The sequence below is a fragment of the Tursiops truncatus genome, chromosome 6, assembly GCF_011762595.2.
Source record: "Tursiops truncatus isolate mTurTru1 chromosome 6, mTurTru1.mat.Y, whole genome shotgun sequence".
Taxonomy (NCBI): domain Eukaryota; kingdom Metazoa; phylum Chordata; class Mammalia; order Artiodactyla; family Delphinidae; genus Tursiops; species Tursiops truncatus.
In genome coordinates this window covers 32,786,011-32,801,461 of record NC_047039.1, presented here as the reverse complement: position 1 = coordinate 32,801,461, position 15,451 = coordinate 32,786,011, and the positions used below count along the sequence as shown (strand labels likewise).

General features: G+C 42.8%; 1 protein-coding gene across 7 annotated transcripts in view; it reads left to right on the top strand.

Moving 5' to 3' along the window:
* NTRK2 (neurotrophic receptor tyrosine kinase 2) overlaps nt 1-15,451 on the top strand; it is a 385,135-nt gene that overhangs the window by 200,582 nt on the left and 169,102 nt on the right. For 4 of the 7 annotated variants that reach the window (XM_073806010.1, XM_073806011.1, XM_073806012.1 and 1 more), the window contains 2 exons: nt 8,001-8,048; nt 14,324-14,512. In XM_073806010.1, coding sequence (XP_073662111.1) covers nt 8,001-8,048; nt 14,324-14,512 — 237 coding nt within the window. The remainder of the gene's footprint in view (nt 1-8,000; nt 8,049-14,323; nt 14,513-15,451) is intronic. The other 3 variants (XM_033857885.2, XM_073806013.1, XM_073806015.1) reach the window with 1 other exon arrangement.

Here is a 15,451-nt window from a genome sequence, read left to right as displayed (position 1 = left end):
CAAAGTCCCAAGTTTAAAACGAACCATTAGGGGTCCCAGGTTCCATTTTTTACCCACTCAGAGAAGATCGTGTGACCTCCTTTATTAAAGAAAAAGCCTTCAGAATTTACAATAGATTTAAAAAAATCCAACACGTTGTAATGTTTAACTGTGAATGACTAAGATGTAGACCAAATGAATTTTCTTTGAAATATTCCACACGTTCAAATGAAAGAGGGAAGTAGTTGGCAACATTTTGTGCTCAAAATTAAATGTTTGAAATATGGGAAGGGGACAGTTTTCCACATTCCGAGCAAGTCTATTTCATCTACTCCCACTTGAGGCTTCTGAACTTTGTAGCGTTTAAAAATCATTTGAGTCTGATTTTATTTTTTTAATGCTGCAATAGAAGCTGACCAATTTTCCCTGATTAAAGTAATATCTAATCTCTAGTAAGTGTCCTAGCATCTAGCAAGTAATCAATAAGTACTGTTTTTCAAAAATTGCTTTTGCAGAGCACAGGCCCTTCTCACAAGATGAGGAAATAGTGACCCCAAAGCATCTGAGTAGGAGCAAATCTAGGCCAGTTGACTGAATGCTCTTCTTTAAATTGCACATGATCTCACATTCCCAAAATACCCATGCTCAGGAAAGCTATATAAGGCCATGTGGCAATTTACTCCCAGTCATATGTGCCTGATGGTTAGTACTATAGACTGCTAGGGCTCAAACGGACCTTTGATGCCACTTCTCAACCTCTGTCTTCATGGAGTAGGAAGCAGAGCCTATGAGGGAGGGAAGTGACTCACCCAAGGTCATGCAGTTCATTTCTTACAGCATCTAGAGAGACCCCGCGCCTGACATCTGATCCAGCATCTTTATTCCACATTCCTGCCCAGAATGCTGGGTTCTGGGTATTGCTCACTTTTAAATACTGTCTACCATGAGATTCCATGGGAGGGCCATAAATGATTCAAGAGGGCAGCAAATATGCTTGCAAAATATTGTGGTTTTTACGTTGAGTGTATAATTTGCATGTTGGTATTTTCATTACACTTGCTGTACTTCATATTGTTATGCTTTTAAAAATGGTTGTTCTCATGCATTCATTCAGCAAGTATTTATTGAGGGTCTGTACTAGGCACTGAAGGTGGTGGTGAGCTACATAGACAAGATCCCTGTAGCAAATCCTGTTGATGCCCCACCAGGTCCTCCCAAGTCCCACCATCCCCATGCTGGCCTCCGTGCTGGCCCCCAGTGTCCTACTGCAAACACCCGGGAATCTACCCCAGTGCTCTCTCTTAGCAGAATGACAGATGGTAGTTGGAAGGTAAATGACCCAACTTCCTCATGTTTTGGATGGGAAAACTCTGAGATGCATTCTACACCCTCTCCCCAAGCACCCCAGGGATTTGAACTCTAGTTGTCCACAGTGTAACCCGCTGGATAACGCATCCACTGCAGGCTTCCCTCACTCCCTGTGTCACCGGCTCACTCTCCCTCTAGTTTTCCTGGATCCCTTCCTACTAAACTGCCTTCACTTGAATCCTTGTGTCAGAGTCTGTTTCCAGTGGGGGTGCGGGGGCTGAGCCTCTTCTAAGACAGTCACGGACTTTGTGAAGCTCCAGTCCTAGTAAAGGACACAGACAAGAAATAATACCTGAAGTGAGTCAGGTCCTTTCTTGGTACATACTGAGAAGGAGGAGATGATAGTTAGTGAGAGGGGCTGAGAGAGGCTTGGGTTAGTGGTGAGGTCGGGGCTCCTCTGGGGTGTGATAGTTGCCCTGAAACCCGAAGGATGAGAGGTGGTGGTTAGGCATGAGAAGAGCCCAAACAGAGGATTCTGGAAGGAGGCAAGGAAACGTGCAGAGTGAGCAGGAACAGGAAAGAGACTGCTGTGGTCGTTTCACAGGAGATGGTGTGGGGGGGGCGGGGGAGGCTGGGGGAGGCCACGTCGTACGGGACTCTAGTCATCATCAGGAGTTTATTCTAGATGCAAGGAGAAACCTTTAAATGATGTTAAGCAGGGGAATGCAATAATCTGACTGATACCTGAAAATAATTATCCCAGCAGCTCTGCAGAGGAGAGATTCCGGGGAGGCAAGAACAGAGCAGGAGATGAATGAGAAGGTTGCTATAGAAGTTTAGGTGAGAGATGATAGATGGTTGTCAGCACCCAGGTTCAAGTGTTGATAGGGAATATAATCAAATAGAATTGAAATGCAGAGTACCTATGCATTGATATCTTTGTCTCTGAAACCATTTGTATGTATTTCAGGGGTTCTTAGCATTTTGCAATGAAGTAGCTTTGGAAAACCTAATGAAATCTGTGGATTTTCACACTGTGGATTTAAAAATGTAGATATACATGGAACACAATTATGAATTCGTGATGGAGGGTTTAGAGGTTATGGAGTCAGTTAATTTCTATGTGTACATGTGTGTATATCTTTCCCTTTGTACTGGTTAGGATAGGCTCTCTACCATAGTAAAAAAAGTCCTGAAGTGGAAAATGGTTCAAACACAATAGTTTATTTCTTGCATATGGATGAAAGTTGGAGGATACATAGCTCAGCTTCATTGGACCTCAGGTAGAAGAACTCGGTTTCTACACTGTCTGCATTCACCAAACAATACTGGGAGAATGAGCAGAGAATTTCTTTGCTATCTTCAAGTCATAACTTCCAAGTTTACCGTAATCATTGTCTTCAGTCTTCCTTCTGGACAAGTAGAAGGGGAAAGAGCGTGGGGTAGCATACATTTATAAGTCATCCAGCCCAGAAGTGGTGCTCAGTGCTCTGCACACCTTCCATTGGCTGGAATTTAATAGTATGGCCACGACTAACTGCAGGAAGGGCTGGAAAATGTAGTCTAGCTGTGGGCCCAGGGAAAAAGAGGGAAATACAGACTTCAGAGAGCAGCTAGCAGTTTCAGCCACAAAACACATATTTTTCTTTAAATTTGTCACATTGGAGGTCTTCAGTGTTCCTTTTCTTAAGAACAGTGGACATAACTCACATTGGAAGTTTGAGGGAAGGGAAAGGATGGAGCCAATGAAGGCTGGTCAGGAGAAATCCAGGGACCCCTTTTTTTTTTTTTTTGTGGTACGGGGGCCTCTCACTGTTGTGGCCTCTCCCATTGCGGAGCACAGGCTCCGGACGCGCAGTCTCAGCGGCCATGGCTCACGCGCCCAGCCGCTCCGCGGCATGTGGGATCTTCCCGGACCGGGGCACGAACCCGTGTCCCCTGCATCGGCAGGCGGACCCTCAACCACTGCGCCACCAGGGAAGCCCTCCAGGACCCTTTTGAACTGTGATTTCGGGAACTAGTTTAACTCAAAGTGAGCCCTCTTCTTGGTCTGTGGAGATGGGACTTATATATAAAGGTTGTGTCCTTAAGTAAAAGATTAAGTTTAAATTGAAGTGGAAACTTGGCCCCAAACGACACTATTCTGTGCCCTGAGGAACTGGAATTAATTTGAAGCAAACTATTACTCACTCCGATTATGTGTCAGTTGGAAAGAGAGATGATTGTATTGTCCACAAAGCGGTCCTTTGCATTCATTTCCTTTCCACTGCAATGACCAGTCATCCTACTTTGTGTGAGGTAACAGGCAGTCGGCTGCTCACCCAAGCACTTATGGAGTCTACTCTGGGCTCAACACTTTCCCGGCAGCAAGGAGCCCATAGCTCCTCTCTTATGTGTCCTTCGGGGAGTGGGTGTGGCCCACTCTCCGAAGGAGAGGAAGAAGAAGTTGGAAGTGAAGTGCATTTCTGTCAGTGAATCATATTCTCCCATTAGCTTCCATCATTAGAGATGCTTTTCTTGGGGGCAGAGGGTGATGAGTTTTGCCTTAAAATATAAAGAAATTTCAATAATTAAAAAAAAATATATATATATATATAAAGAAATTTCAATTGAGAACACAGCAAATTTTAATTCCTCCAGAGTTAGAAGAGCTGCTTTTCCTTCTAATATACAAAATCAATTTTTTCTGAAACTTACAAAAAAAATCCAGAAATGGCATTCTCTTGAGATCAGAGCCCTTCTAAAAATCACATTTAGTGTTTGTACCATTTAGCACCACAGGGAAGATTAAATTTCTTCCATGTTGCCTGTTTCTCGCTCTTTCCTCTGATTCTCTCCTTTGCATCATAAATATTCCTTTTCAACCCCCTAAATTTTAGTGATTTCCTCTGAGAGACATTTGAAAAGGAATCTTTATTGCTATTTATTTTATTTAGAGTTCCATTTTAGAGCTGTTAATGTGTTAATACGCTATTTTCTTTTCTACATTCCTCTTCTCTGGATAGGGAAGATTGAACTTTCTTCAAGAAGAGATGGATTTAATTGGTTAATTTCATAATTTAGACTCTTTGTTGGTCTTGATTCCAAAAGAAGGAGTTCCTTTAAGCTCGCTGCAATTACATTTGCTTTTGAAGGAGCCCTTTATGTTGCAGTGAATAAAGTGTCTCTTATTAAGTAGAAAATAAATGAATCTTTGGCAGGACTCTGCTCCCAATGGGTGAAACATCACAGGAAATTGAGAAATTGTTTCTTTTTGGCCTTATGGGAAATTTTTGCGGGTGAAATTTAGTACCACGGTTTTAAGACTACTGCTTAAATTCATCAAGAAAAAGTCAAACAAAGGACAGTTCTTGGAAGGGAGACGTATCAATGTGATGGTGCTCTGCCTAATTTGTTAAATTTTCCAAGAACTCTGGCGTATGGTCAAGAAGATTATAGTCTCTCTTATGTAATAATTGTGTGACTGTTAAAAAGAACTTAGAAGTATTTTAGCAATTTAGGAATAAGTTTGTCAAAAGTTAGCCTCGTTGGATATCCTTTTATTTGTACCTACAAAAAGGGGTGTTTTTTTATGTGTCCAAGAAGAAATGTGTCCCAGCTGCAGCATCCAGCTTCTGTTCTCAGTTGGACTCTGGACTCCGCTTAAACTTGAGCAGATCCACTTGGGACACTAGACCTGGGTTCTGAGCTCCAGACCTGAGCCCCAGACACTGGATGCCTCCCTCTGAGGCTTTCTGCACGTAGTCACCTTATTTGGGAATTATGCCCCACACGCATGCTGTGAGTTGAACCCCTTGCCTATTTTCCTGCCAGGTTCCTTGGAGACACTGAGCAGCATCACCATGTGTCTTGTAGTCTAAACCCAAGAACGTCCCTGTTCATTTCCGATATTCCCCTCAACTTGCAATCGATCGCCAGGTCCTCTTGATTACCCTAAAGAGGCCGGACAGCCATCCCCTCCTCATCCCTGCCCCACCTCCCCACTACCTGGCTCAGGTAACAATTCTCTCAGGCCCTGATTTCTCCAGCAGCCTCTTCAACCAGTCTCTTGCCCTCAGTCTTTCCATTACATCATCCTGTTTCCATCCTGCAACCACTTTCTAAAATTAACTGTGATTATGTCCCTTCCTGGCCTGAAGTTGGTTGGTTGGTTGGTTTCTAGGGCCTACCTGCAATTTTCACCATAGATTCCAAACTCTTAACCTGGCCCTTGCTTATGTGTTTCAGCTTCTTTCCGCTTTCCAGCTTCATCAGCCCCTTGACAAATGAATGCTTCCCTCTCTAACCAGAACTGGACTATTTACAGTGAGAATGTCCTCCTCTGCTTTTTCCCATTCTTGGCAAATTTTAATCTATTAAAATTTGCCAAGAAGCCAAAGAACTCTCCCCCCTTACCTGCTCCCCCCTTACCTGCTTCCCAGATTCAGCTAGATACTCCTTGTTTGAGTTCCCATACACCCCGGTTGTACTTCCACGAGAGTTGATCCTTGATTGTAAACTCCTTGAGCGCAGGCCATACAGCTCTTTGTATTTGAATCTTCTGCTATGCCTGCTGAATAAATAAACGAGGAATGAATAACTACTTCTAGTGCTTTTCTATATATAAGATTGAATCCTAATTGTAGCGTTGTAAACGCTACAACATTTACATCAGCTTTGGCTAATTTTGGCTAAGTATTTTGGAGGATTGGAAAGGCAACTAAGAAAGAATGGAAAAACTGGATTTGGCATCGAAAGGCTGTGGCCTTTGCTAAGTCTGTCGGCCTCTCTGAATCTCAATCCCTTGTTAAGGAACTGGGATATATTACAGGGTTTGACTGAGGACTAAGGGAGAAATGTCTGAGGTGGGGGAGGCATTTTATGAATTATGATGATTGCACAAGTGTTACCTGCTTTATTCTTATGCTTTTCATACCTGTAGTTCTCCCTACTGCACCTGTGTCAAACACCAGCCTAGGACACATGGGGGGTGAGTGGCATCATGCGGCACAGATGGGAGGAGAGTACTTACCAGGTCTCTGTTCAGTTAGGTGGAGACCTACTAATGGCAGGATAGACGTCGGAAATGGTTCACCCTTAGCTTTCCCATTGGAAATACACTCCACCCTCTCGTACGCTGTTGGTGAAAGTAATACCTCATGTAGTGGGAAAACAATTAGGTAACGTGCATCGAGAACCTTAACAATATTTCCCCCTTTTGACACAGTAATTCCATTTCTGGGATTTATCTTGAGGGAATGATTTCTGAAAATGGGGATGGGAGCACCTAAGACGTGCAAAGATGTTCATTGCAGTTGTGGTTATGATAGTGGATGGTGGATAATAATCTGAATCAGGTAACCAGTGAGGAGTGCTATGGCCTTGCCCTTCAGTGGGCTCTCTGTAAGACAGAAACATGATTTTGAAAAAATACTCAAGTGAAAAAAGGAGTCCAGATATTCAATCCACGATTTAATTAAAACTATGTAAATCAAACAAGTATAGAAAAACAAAAAGTGACCAGTAGGAAAATACACTCCATTTTGAAAGAGATAAGTCGTAACTAAGAAATCCACAGGCACAGCCTGGCCTCGCTACACTGAGGACCCAGTGAATGAGGTCACTTTCTTCTGTGCAAACGAATCTTTCTTTGGCATTGGATAGAGGCCAGAGGCCTGCCTTTTAAAATCTGGAAGAAAGCATTCAGAGGAATAACAATCAGAAGTAAAAACTGGCTTAGAGCTGAAGTTGTAGAATACTAAGAAAGGAAAGGCTAAATGTACTTGAAAAAGATAGTATTCATGACAACTTTGTAAGGCATTTTTGAGTGTGCAGAGTGTTTTCGTATGTATTTTTCATTTTGATGGGCTCTTCTCTTATGTAGCTTTTTATCCTGCCTGTAAAAATCACTACAGATGTAAGGAGCTGAGAAACACAGTTACTACTTATTTGGGCTCCATTCCCTTTATTGGCCTCTTATCCAGGGATTTCCCCACTGTGCAGAGTTTACTTTGAACCCAGCGGAAATTACCTAGAAGGGAACAGTCGGGCCCAGGAAATAAATAGGCATTTCATTGTGGCATTATTCACTGGAGGACCTCCAAACATTTGGCACACTTTTTCCCACACGTGCCTCATGGAACCTTGTGTTATAAAGAGGCGCAGAGCTGCTGGGAGCTGCCCACCGTCACACAGCAAGTCAGTTGTGGAACTGTGGTCCCCTTTTTTCCTCTTGAATTCCCATCTAGTCCAAGTGTCAGTTCTCCCAGAGGATTTCACGTTCCTTTTTTGTACTGTCTGTCTTAGCTCCAGAAAAGATCTGTTTTCTTTGATTATTTTCCCATATGTCTGTGGTTGAGAGCCATGGTGCACTTGTTGAATGCACTGTGTTGTTTTCATCCCTGCAGTTCCCTGTTTGATGATTCGATACTTAAGGGAGAAGAGAGACAGTGAGAAGGAAAATCTGCTCAGTGCCTTTAACCCTAGGTTTGGGCCATTTTTCTCAAAGACAAGCTCTTGCTGTCTCTTATCTTATTCCAACCTCCATGTTCTCAGGATGAGAAATAAATCTTTACACAAAAATCCAAGGGTTAGTTTCCAGGTGTTTGAGGGGAAGCTTTGGTCCCCAGTGGAGCTTTTTGGGGCAGTTTGTTATTTCTCTAGGGACAGTGCTGAATGCTTCTGGTTTACGCTTCTGTTTCGAAGTTTATTTTATGTTTTGTTGTGGTTTTCAGATTTCTCATGGTTTGGATTTGGGAAAGTAAAAGCAAGACAAGGTGTTGGTAAGTAGTTCCTCATTCTTTGGATAAGTAATGAGTTTGTGTTGTTTAATTAGGATGAAACTGCTTTGACTCTCTTTATACTTGTTGGTCCTTGATTCTTTTTCTGTGTTCCCGGTTTCTGATTTGCTGAAGAAAGATGCCTAGAATTTTCCAGAAAAGGAACATTGACTTTAGTAAATGGTTTTGTATTTTTGACATCACCTTGTTTTTATCCTATGGGGGAGTGTTAACCGTCATCCAGATCTAGCTTGTTGCTGCATTTTTAAGAAGGTTAAGGAAATAAAATGCAACTACACTCCAACTCCATGTACAGCAAACATTTGGCTGAATATTCAAGTCTGGGCAAGTTCGGATCTTAACTTTCTTCCATTGGCCAACATGTAATAAATTTCTGAATTGGGAAATCAGCTGTTCGTTTATGACCACTTCTCTTTCAAAGCAAGACTCTAACGTCCAGACGCTATGATTTGTGCTTGATTGCATTCTGTTCCTTGCATTCAGACTATGTGCTGGAAATTGAAAAGCAGAGTTTGTAGCTATGAAATGAATGCAGATAATGTAACTCATCACTGGGACTGGAATCAGGTGTGATCTCCCGGGACCTCCGATTTGTTCAGTATTTTCTATGGGTACAGAGACAATGAACAGGAATTGCTTAGAAGGCATGAAAACACAAACTGTCTTTACATCTTGCCTGTGTGTTTCCAAGATCTGGCCCCATCTTTAGTATCTGTTGGTTAGTATTTATTTCGGTAGCAAGGTTGGCTATAGGGAAACTTGTAAAATAGGGGAAGTGTACCAGGGTCATGGAGCCTTCCAGTTCTGAGACATCCGCCCCGTACGTGTTCATCCCATCCATACAAGGAAGCCTGTTTCCTTTCTCTTTCTGAGTCCGATAGCAGACCTTTCCTGTTGGACAGCCTTTCTCAGTGTCAGTCCAGTGATCCAAAACCACTGAACCCAGAGGTGGCAGACACTGAGCCAGAGAGGGCCTGAAGGGGGAAAGTCACCCTCACCCTTAGCTAGCCCCAGGAATTCCAAGACTAAAGCTCTTAACCAGCAAAGAGAAAGTGGAGTGTGGCACAGTTGGGACATTAAGCTCCACCAGCTCAGGACTTGTCTGTGACTCCCCAGGGACAAATTTCAGATCCAGCTGATCATAGGCACTTTGCCAAGATAGCAGAGAGATTGTCCATACCGTCTTGAAGGTACCCTGTTCCAAGGCTTTGTGCTCACTCTGTGTGTGGAGGTGAAGAGGGGAGTTGAGTGACAAACTCTCTCACAGCAGCGCCATGAAATGGGGTCTTCCTTCCACTAAACAGCAGATCGGTGCAACCATGTAAATGTTTTGCTTTGGTTTTGTTTTAAATTTTTTTGAAGTAGTGTTTATTTTTTCAAAACAGAAAAGGATAAAGAATAAAACAAACAAACGAAAACACCATGTATCCCTGTACCCAGAGAGTGTTTGTTAACATAGAGAAAAATTATACATCCATAAGATTTTTTCAAAAATTAACAGTACAGAAATGTAAATATTAAACAATGTCTCTCTTACCCACCTCCATGGTTCCTCCCCACCAGCTCTCTCCCAAGAGATGTACCTATCACATATTTCTTATGTCCTTACAAAGAAAATAAATTTTACGGCATATATAGATCCTTTGAAAATGTATACACCATACTCTTACTCTTTATCTCCCCTTTAAAAATAAAATTAATAGTTAACTATGCTTATTGGCATTTTACGTGGTGCAACCACGTACATGTTTTCCAGGCCGGTTTGCTCTGCAGAGAGGCACTTGTTCCTGGAAAGCTTCAAAAACTGGGCTTCACCCTTTTAGGCTACAGCAGAGGGAATTCTTCTCCAGAATTGTTATTTCAGCTACAGTTCATCAGAAGTGCCGCTGCTTTAAAATGTAGGTTTTATGATTTTTCAGCTGTGGGGAGGCCACAGGTCTGGAGACGACTGCCACTGAAAATATCGTTCGTTACTCACAGATCCCAAGAGAAGAGGGCAGGCCATGACACAGTGGGGACCGTGGTGCTGAAGGGGGCACAGGGTCCATCAGGAGGCAGAGGGAGTAAGGGGAAAACATAGACAAGAGCCTCTATTGTGGTTTCTGCAGAAAGGAATGGGCGAGGCAGGGTAAGCAGGTTTAGGACTGGCTGGGTTGAGTAAGGTCAGTGGGCTCTGGGATGTAGGGACAGTCCCCAGTTGTCTTATACCTGGCTCTGGGATGATGGGGCAGGTGGATAGTGGACTGGAGTGTGAGAGCCTGGTAAGTGATGCGGTTGGGGGCGTCGACTGTGGATTGGTCAGTTTGTATATGAAACGTTCTCTCGTAGGCAGGTACTTTATTATCTCTAGGAATTGGCAGTCCCTCCTCTGTCACCAAAGCCTCAGATGTTGAAGCATCAGAATACAGAAAATAAAAGACATGGTTAATACAGCTATTTAAGAACAATAATCTGTCTCTCTCCTTGAAGACATGTTGGTCTTGAGAGAAGGAATCTCTTTCTCCAGATGACTTACATCAATTCTTATCAGGGAAAAAAGTCTCAGTCAGGTTTAAAAATGTCTGTAAAGTCATTTATGCAGGATACGTTACTGAGCAGCTCTGGTAAAAGAAAAATGCCTCTTTGCATGTGAGACATATTAAAATAAAAATGGGCTAAAAATGTTTCCAGGCATAGCTCCTACTTGTCAGCTCAGTAATTAGAACTATGTACCCCAAGCTCAGCAAGCCGCACATACCCAGCAATTTAAAACTTTGTTAACATTGTAAGACATTTTTTCAAGTCCTCCTATGAATTTCTCACCTGCTGTGATGTGCCCCTGACTCTTCTTCTGTCTGTCTTTTTGGGGTGTTTTCCCCACGTGCACAGACACATAACGAGACATCCATGATATGCGCAGACAGGCTGCTGTCAAATTATATAGACATTCATCTTCTCCCCTGAGAGCTTTCCCCCTTTGCAGCTTTGCTGTGCTCCATTCGATCAAAATGTTCATAGAAAAATGGCTGAATCTCTGCAACCTTGCCAGCCGTATCAATCTTCCAGGATTTGGAACATCAATAATGAAGAAAACAGCACTTGAATTAACATTCCACTTGATAAACTGTTGAGGTTTATGTGTCGCTCAGATTTGTCAACAGTGACCTTCTGGCAAAGTGAAAAAGCTTTTGAAAGATTACCTCTGGTGCTTTATACCGCTTCTGTGCTTAAAAATTTTCCCCCAAACAGAGAACCTCTCCCCTTGGAATCTGTTACCTCAGAGTTGGGGGTTTTACTCAGCGAGGCCACAGGAAGGAAAGGGTGTCCTCTGATGATGGAGAAGCGAAGAGCAAGTCCCTTGGTTGAACTCTTTAAGTAAGGCTCCACTGTGTGCATGGCAGATGCTTCAGAGCCCGAATTCCTGGAGGAATTTCAACATTGTCTTCTCAGTATCATCCTCCTCCAAAATGATTGAATGCTGTGGGAATGTGGATAGCCTGTCCTGGGCCAAAAGGGAATCAGAGGAAAAGCAACTGGGATCAGTGCGTTTCTAATTGTTGCAGGGAGTCCAGAAGCAGATATCGCTGGCCTTCTGACAGCATGTGGAGTGTTTGAACATGACAACTCTTGCATTTCTGGGGGTAAATGTGAAGCCTGGAATCTGTTGAGAAATGTGTGGCCTCTACTGCACCCTTCCCGGGGAGCTCGGACAGTAGCGTGCTTTGGTAACGTCGAAGGAGGGGACAGCTGCACCGGGACTGGAGCAAGGGAGCCCATGATGGGAAGGTTTTATTGACAAGATGCAGAAAGCTTAGCATAACACATGTCCATTTTCCACCTCTGGGTTTAAGCTCTGGGTGATCGGGGCCTGTCAAGAATCATAAAACAGGGATGGTTAAGGATATTAGAAAGGACTTGTCTGTGTAGCTATTCTTGGCAGAATTTCCACTGTTTACTAACACTGGTGAGCTAGGCTCAAGATGAATACAACTGGTAAGCTTGCCTTTGCTTTGAGTGTTCTGTGGCTTCTAAATTGGCTGTGTGAGGACTTGCTTGCAGAATTAAGCCAGAGTGTATCATTAAAAGCAACTTAAATACACATCCCCTTGAGAGAATGTTTTTAAAAATTACCTATAGGGCTTCCCTGGTGGCGCAGTGGTTGAGAGTCCGCCTGCCGATGCAGGGGACACGGGTTCGTGCCCCGGTCCGGGAGGATCCCACATGCCGCGGAGCGGCTGGGCCCGTGAGCCATGGCCGCTGAGCCTGCGCGTCCTGAGCCTGTGCTCCGCAACGGGAGAGGCCGCAGTAGTGAGAGGCCCGCGTACCAGAAAAAAAAAAAAAAAAAAAAAATTACCTATAATAGCAGTTGGCTGCCTCCTGCCTAGTTTAAGATTCAGCTAGCTGGGGAATGTCGTTATCCCTACAAACTGTGATAATCCCCATATAAGAGGGAAAATGGATCTTGGAGGTTGGGGGATGGATTACCGTGATATTTCGTAGGGAATTCAAAAAAGTATAATACAACAACTTTTGTTTCTATTGCTGTGCTTCTTACAGAAAAAGTAAAATGTGAGGAAGAGGGAGAGATTTGCTGGAGGTGCTGAAACGTCCTGGGGGGCTGGGCAAACGCACGTGGTCTTGCTCAGGAAATAGCGATTAAGGCTTTCGTTTAACCAGTACACATTTGTCTTCTCCGCACATTGGATTTTGCCTTCTCATTGCCCTCCCTTTGTCTTTCCTCCATATCCTTTTCTTCCTGTCTTCCTCTTAGCTTATTATAGTAACCCTGGCCATTGGGAGCCTTCTGGAAGACCCTGCACCTATTCAGGATACTGTAGAATCCTGTGTACTATACTAGGGGGCTTTGTCTACTTTCCCTGTAGGGCGTGTCTGTCAAAAGCCACTGAGATCTTAATTGTTTGCACGTTTTCAATGAATGTAGACCTTTATCTTTGTGAATGTATTTTTGGTTGCAAACATTATAGGTCAATGGTTGAATTGTTTAGACAAGATACAGTAGACTGTATTTATGGGTATATACGTTCTGAGACTCTGGACTGGAAAGTTTAAATCTGGTATGAAAAATGTTATGGTTATTGCTTTAGTATAAAGACATCCATGTAATGACACTACAAATAATGTTATGGCTAAAGGCAAAACAGGGAACTTTGCTATGGGATTGGACCATTATTTTGCGCGCAAAAGTGGTGCCGCTGCTGAGAGAATATACAGAAAGTGGAGCATAGTAATAGGACAGGCCGATGCAATTCTAGTCGACCAGTTATTTGTAAGTTTATTTAGTAATACTTAGTAGTAATTCATACTCATGAAGCACATTTTCATGTCAGTAGTTTCATTCCAGTCTCAGAAAGTAACAAGCAGATACTATTTTGCATATTTTACACATGTAAGCAGATGTAGAGGTACAAAAAAGTTAAGTGATTTGTCCAGAGAGTGGTGAAAGGATCAGATCTTTGAACTTCTAGGACGTCTTTCAGTACACTGTACAACAGGAATCCTAGATTCATGCTGGGAGTTTCAATGAGAGCGTGCTCTAAAGATGTTCAGAGAACAGAGAGGAAAGCTGCATATTGAATTACAGGAGAAGGAAGTAAAGAAATTGGAACTCTCACACATTGCTGTTGCGGATATAAGATATGTAGTGCAGCCACTTTGGAAAACAGTTAGGCAGCTCCTGAAAAGGTTAACCGTAAAACTACTATATGACCCAGCACTTCCACCCAAGAGAAATGAAAACATATATCCACACAAAAACTTGTACACGAGTGCACATAGCTATATTATTCATAATAGCCAAAAATTTTAAACAACCCAGATTTCTATCAATTGATGAATGGGTCAACAAAATGGGGTGTATCCATGCCATGGAATATCACTTGGCAATAAAAAGGAATAAAGTAATGATGCATGCTACAACGTGAATCAACGTTAAAAACGTCAGGCTAAGTGAAAGAAGCCCCAAAGATCACATATTATATGATCCCATTGATGTGAAATGTCCAAAATAGGTAAATCCATAGAGGTAAAAAGTAAATTTGTGGATGCCCAGGGCTGGAAGCGGGGAGAATGGGAAGTGACTGCTAATTGAGATGATAAAAATCTCCTAAAATTAGATTGTAGTCATGGTTTCACAACTCTTTGAATATGCTAAAACCCACTGAATTGTACACTTTAAATGGGTGAATTTTAGGTATGTGAATTATAGCTCAACAAAGCCATGAAAAATTACAGGAGAATATGTATTTTTCCAACTCCAGGCCCAGCCTCAGTTATCAGCAATGATGATGACTCTGCCAGCCCACTCCATCACATCTCCAATGGGAGTAACACTCCGTCGTCTTCAGAGGGTGGCCCTGATGCTGTCATTATTGGAATGACCAAGATTCCTGTCATTGAAAATCCCCAGTACTTTGGCATCACCAATAGTCAGCTCAAGCCAGACACATGTAAGTACAGCTGTTTATACTTATTGGCCCATTTGCTGCATAGCTGTATCAAGCAGTATGCTTATCAGAGTCCCTGACGAGGATGACTGAGGGGAGGGTACAGTGTGAAATGTCTGAGTATCCTTGGGGCTTTGAGCCCAAGGAATAGATCATTTAGTTTGTTGATTATGGAGTTCTCAGGGTGTGTCTCCTGCTGGGATTGGAACTGTGGGCAGATACTGACTTCTCTTGAGATCCATTTTCCAAAACCATTTGTCAACATGAAGTTGGAATCAAGGCATGCTTATCTTGAAAAAGATAGACAGAAACCAGAAGTGTCATTAGAATGCACATACATCAGTTACAGAAGACAAGCAATTGGTGGGATTTAAATTTGGTCTATTGAAAGTCCTTAAAATATACACTAATGGTAGTCAGGAATGCTCTGTGTTACACACAGGTGGTATCAATTTAGGTAGTTCTGTTTTCTTTGTTCAGTCCTAGTTCCCAGTATGAGGCTTGTTGTGATGTCACAATAGCAAAGGGACATCACAACAGATGGGCTGCCTGTTAAGTACACTGAGTTATATTTCTTAGAACCAAATTAACCCACTAGCCTCTGTTGGGAAACTTGGAATCTTTATCTTATCCTATCTTCTGAGCCAGTGCTCAAATATAGAGGCTGGAACACAGCCTGAAGGACAAGAAATAAAGTCACAGTAGACAAACAGGCTTATGCCAGTGGAACTCCAGGCCTTCCCTTACACATGAATAAGGGGCCATGAGGGCTAGAATATCAGGTGGCTAAGGTCCCAGGGGTTCTCTGGCACTGACAAGTGGGTACCTTTTGTCTATCTGCATGTTCTTGCCCCATCTTAAATACTGTTCTCCTGCCCTGTCTCAGGTAAGGTAGGACTATTTCAAGGTTAGATATTGGGGACTGACTTTCCATTGAGAATG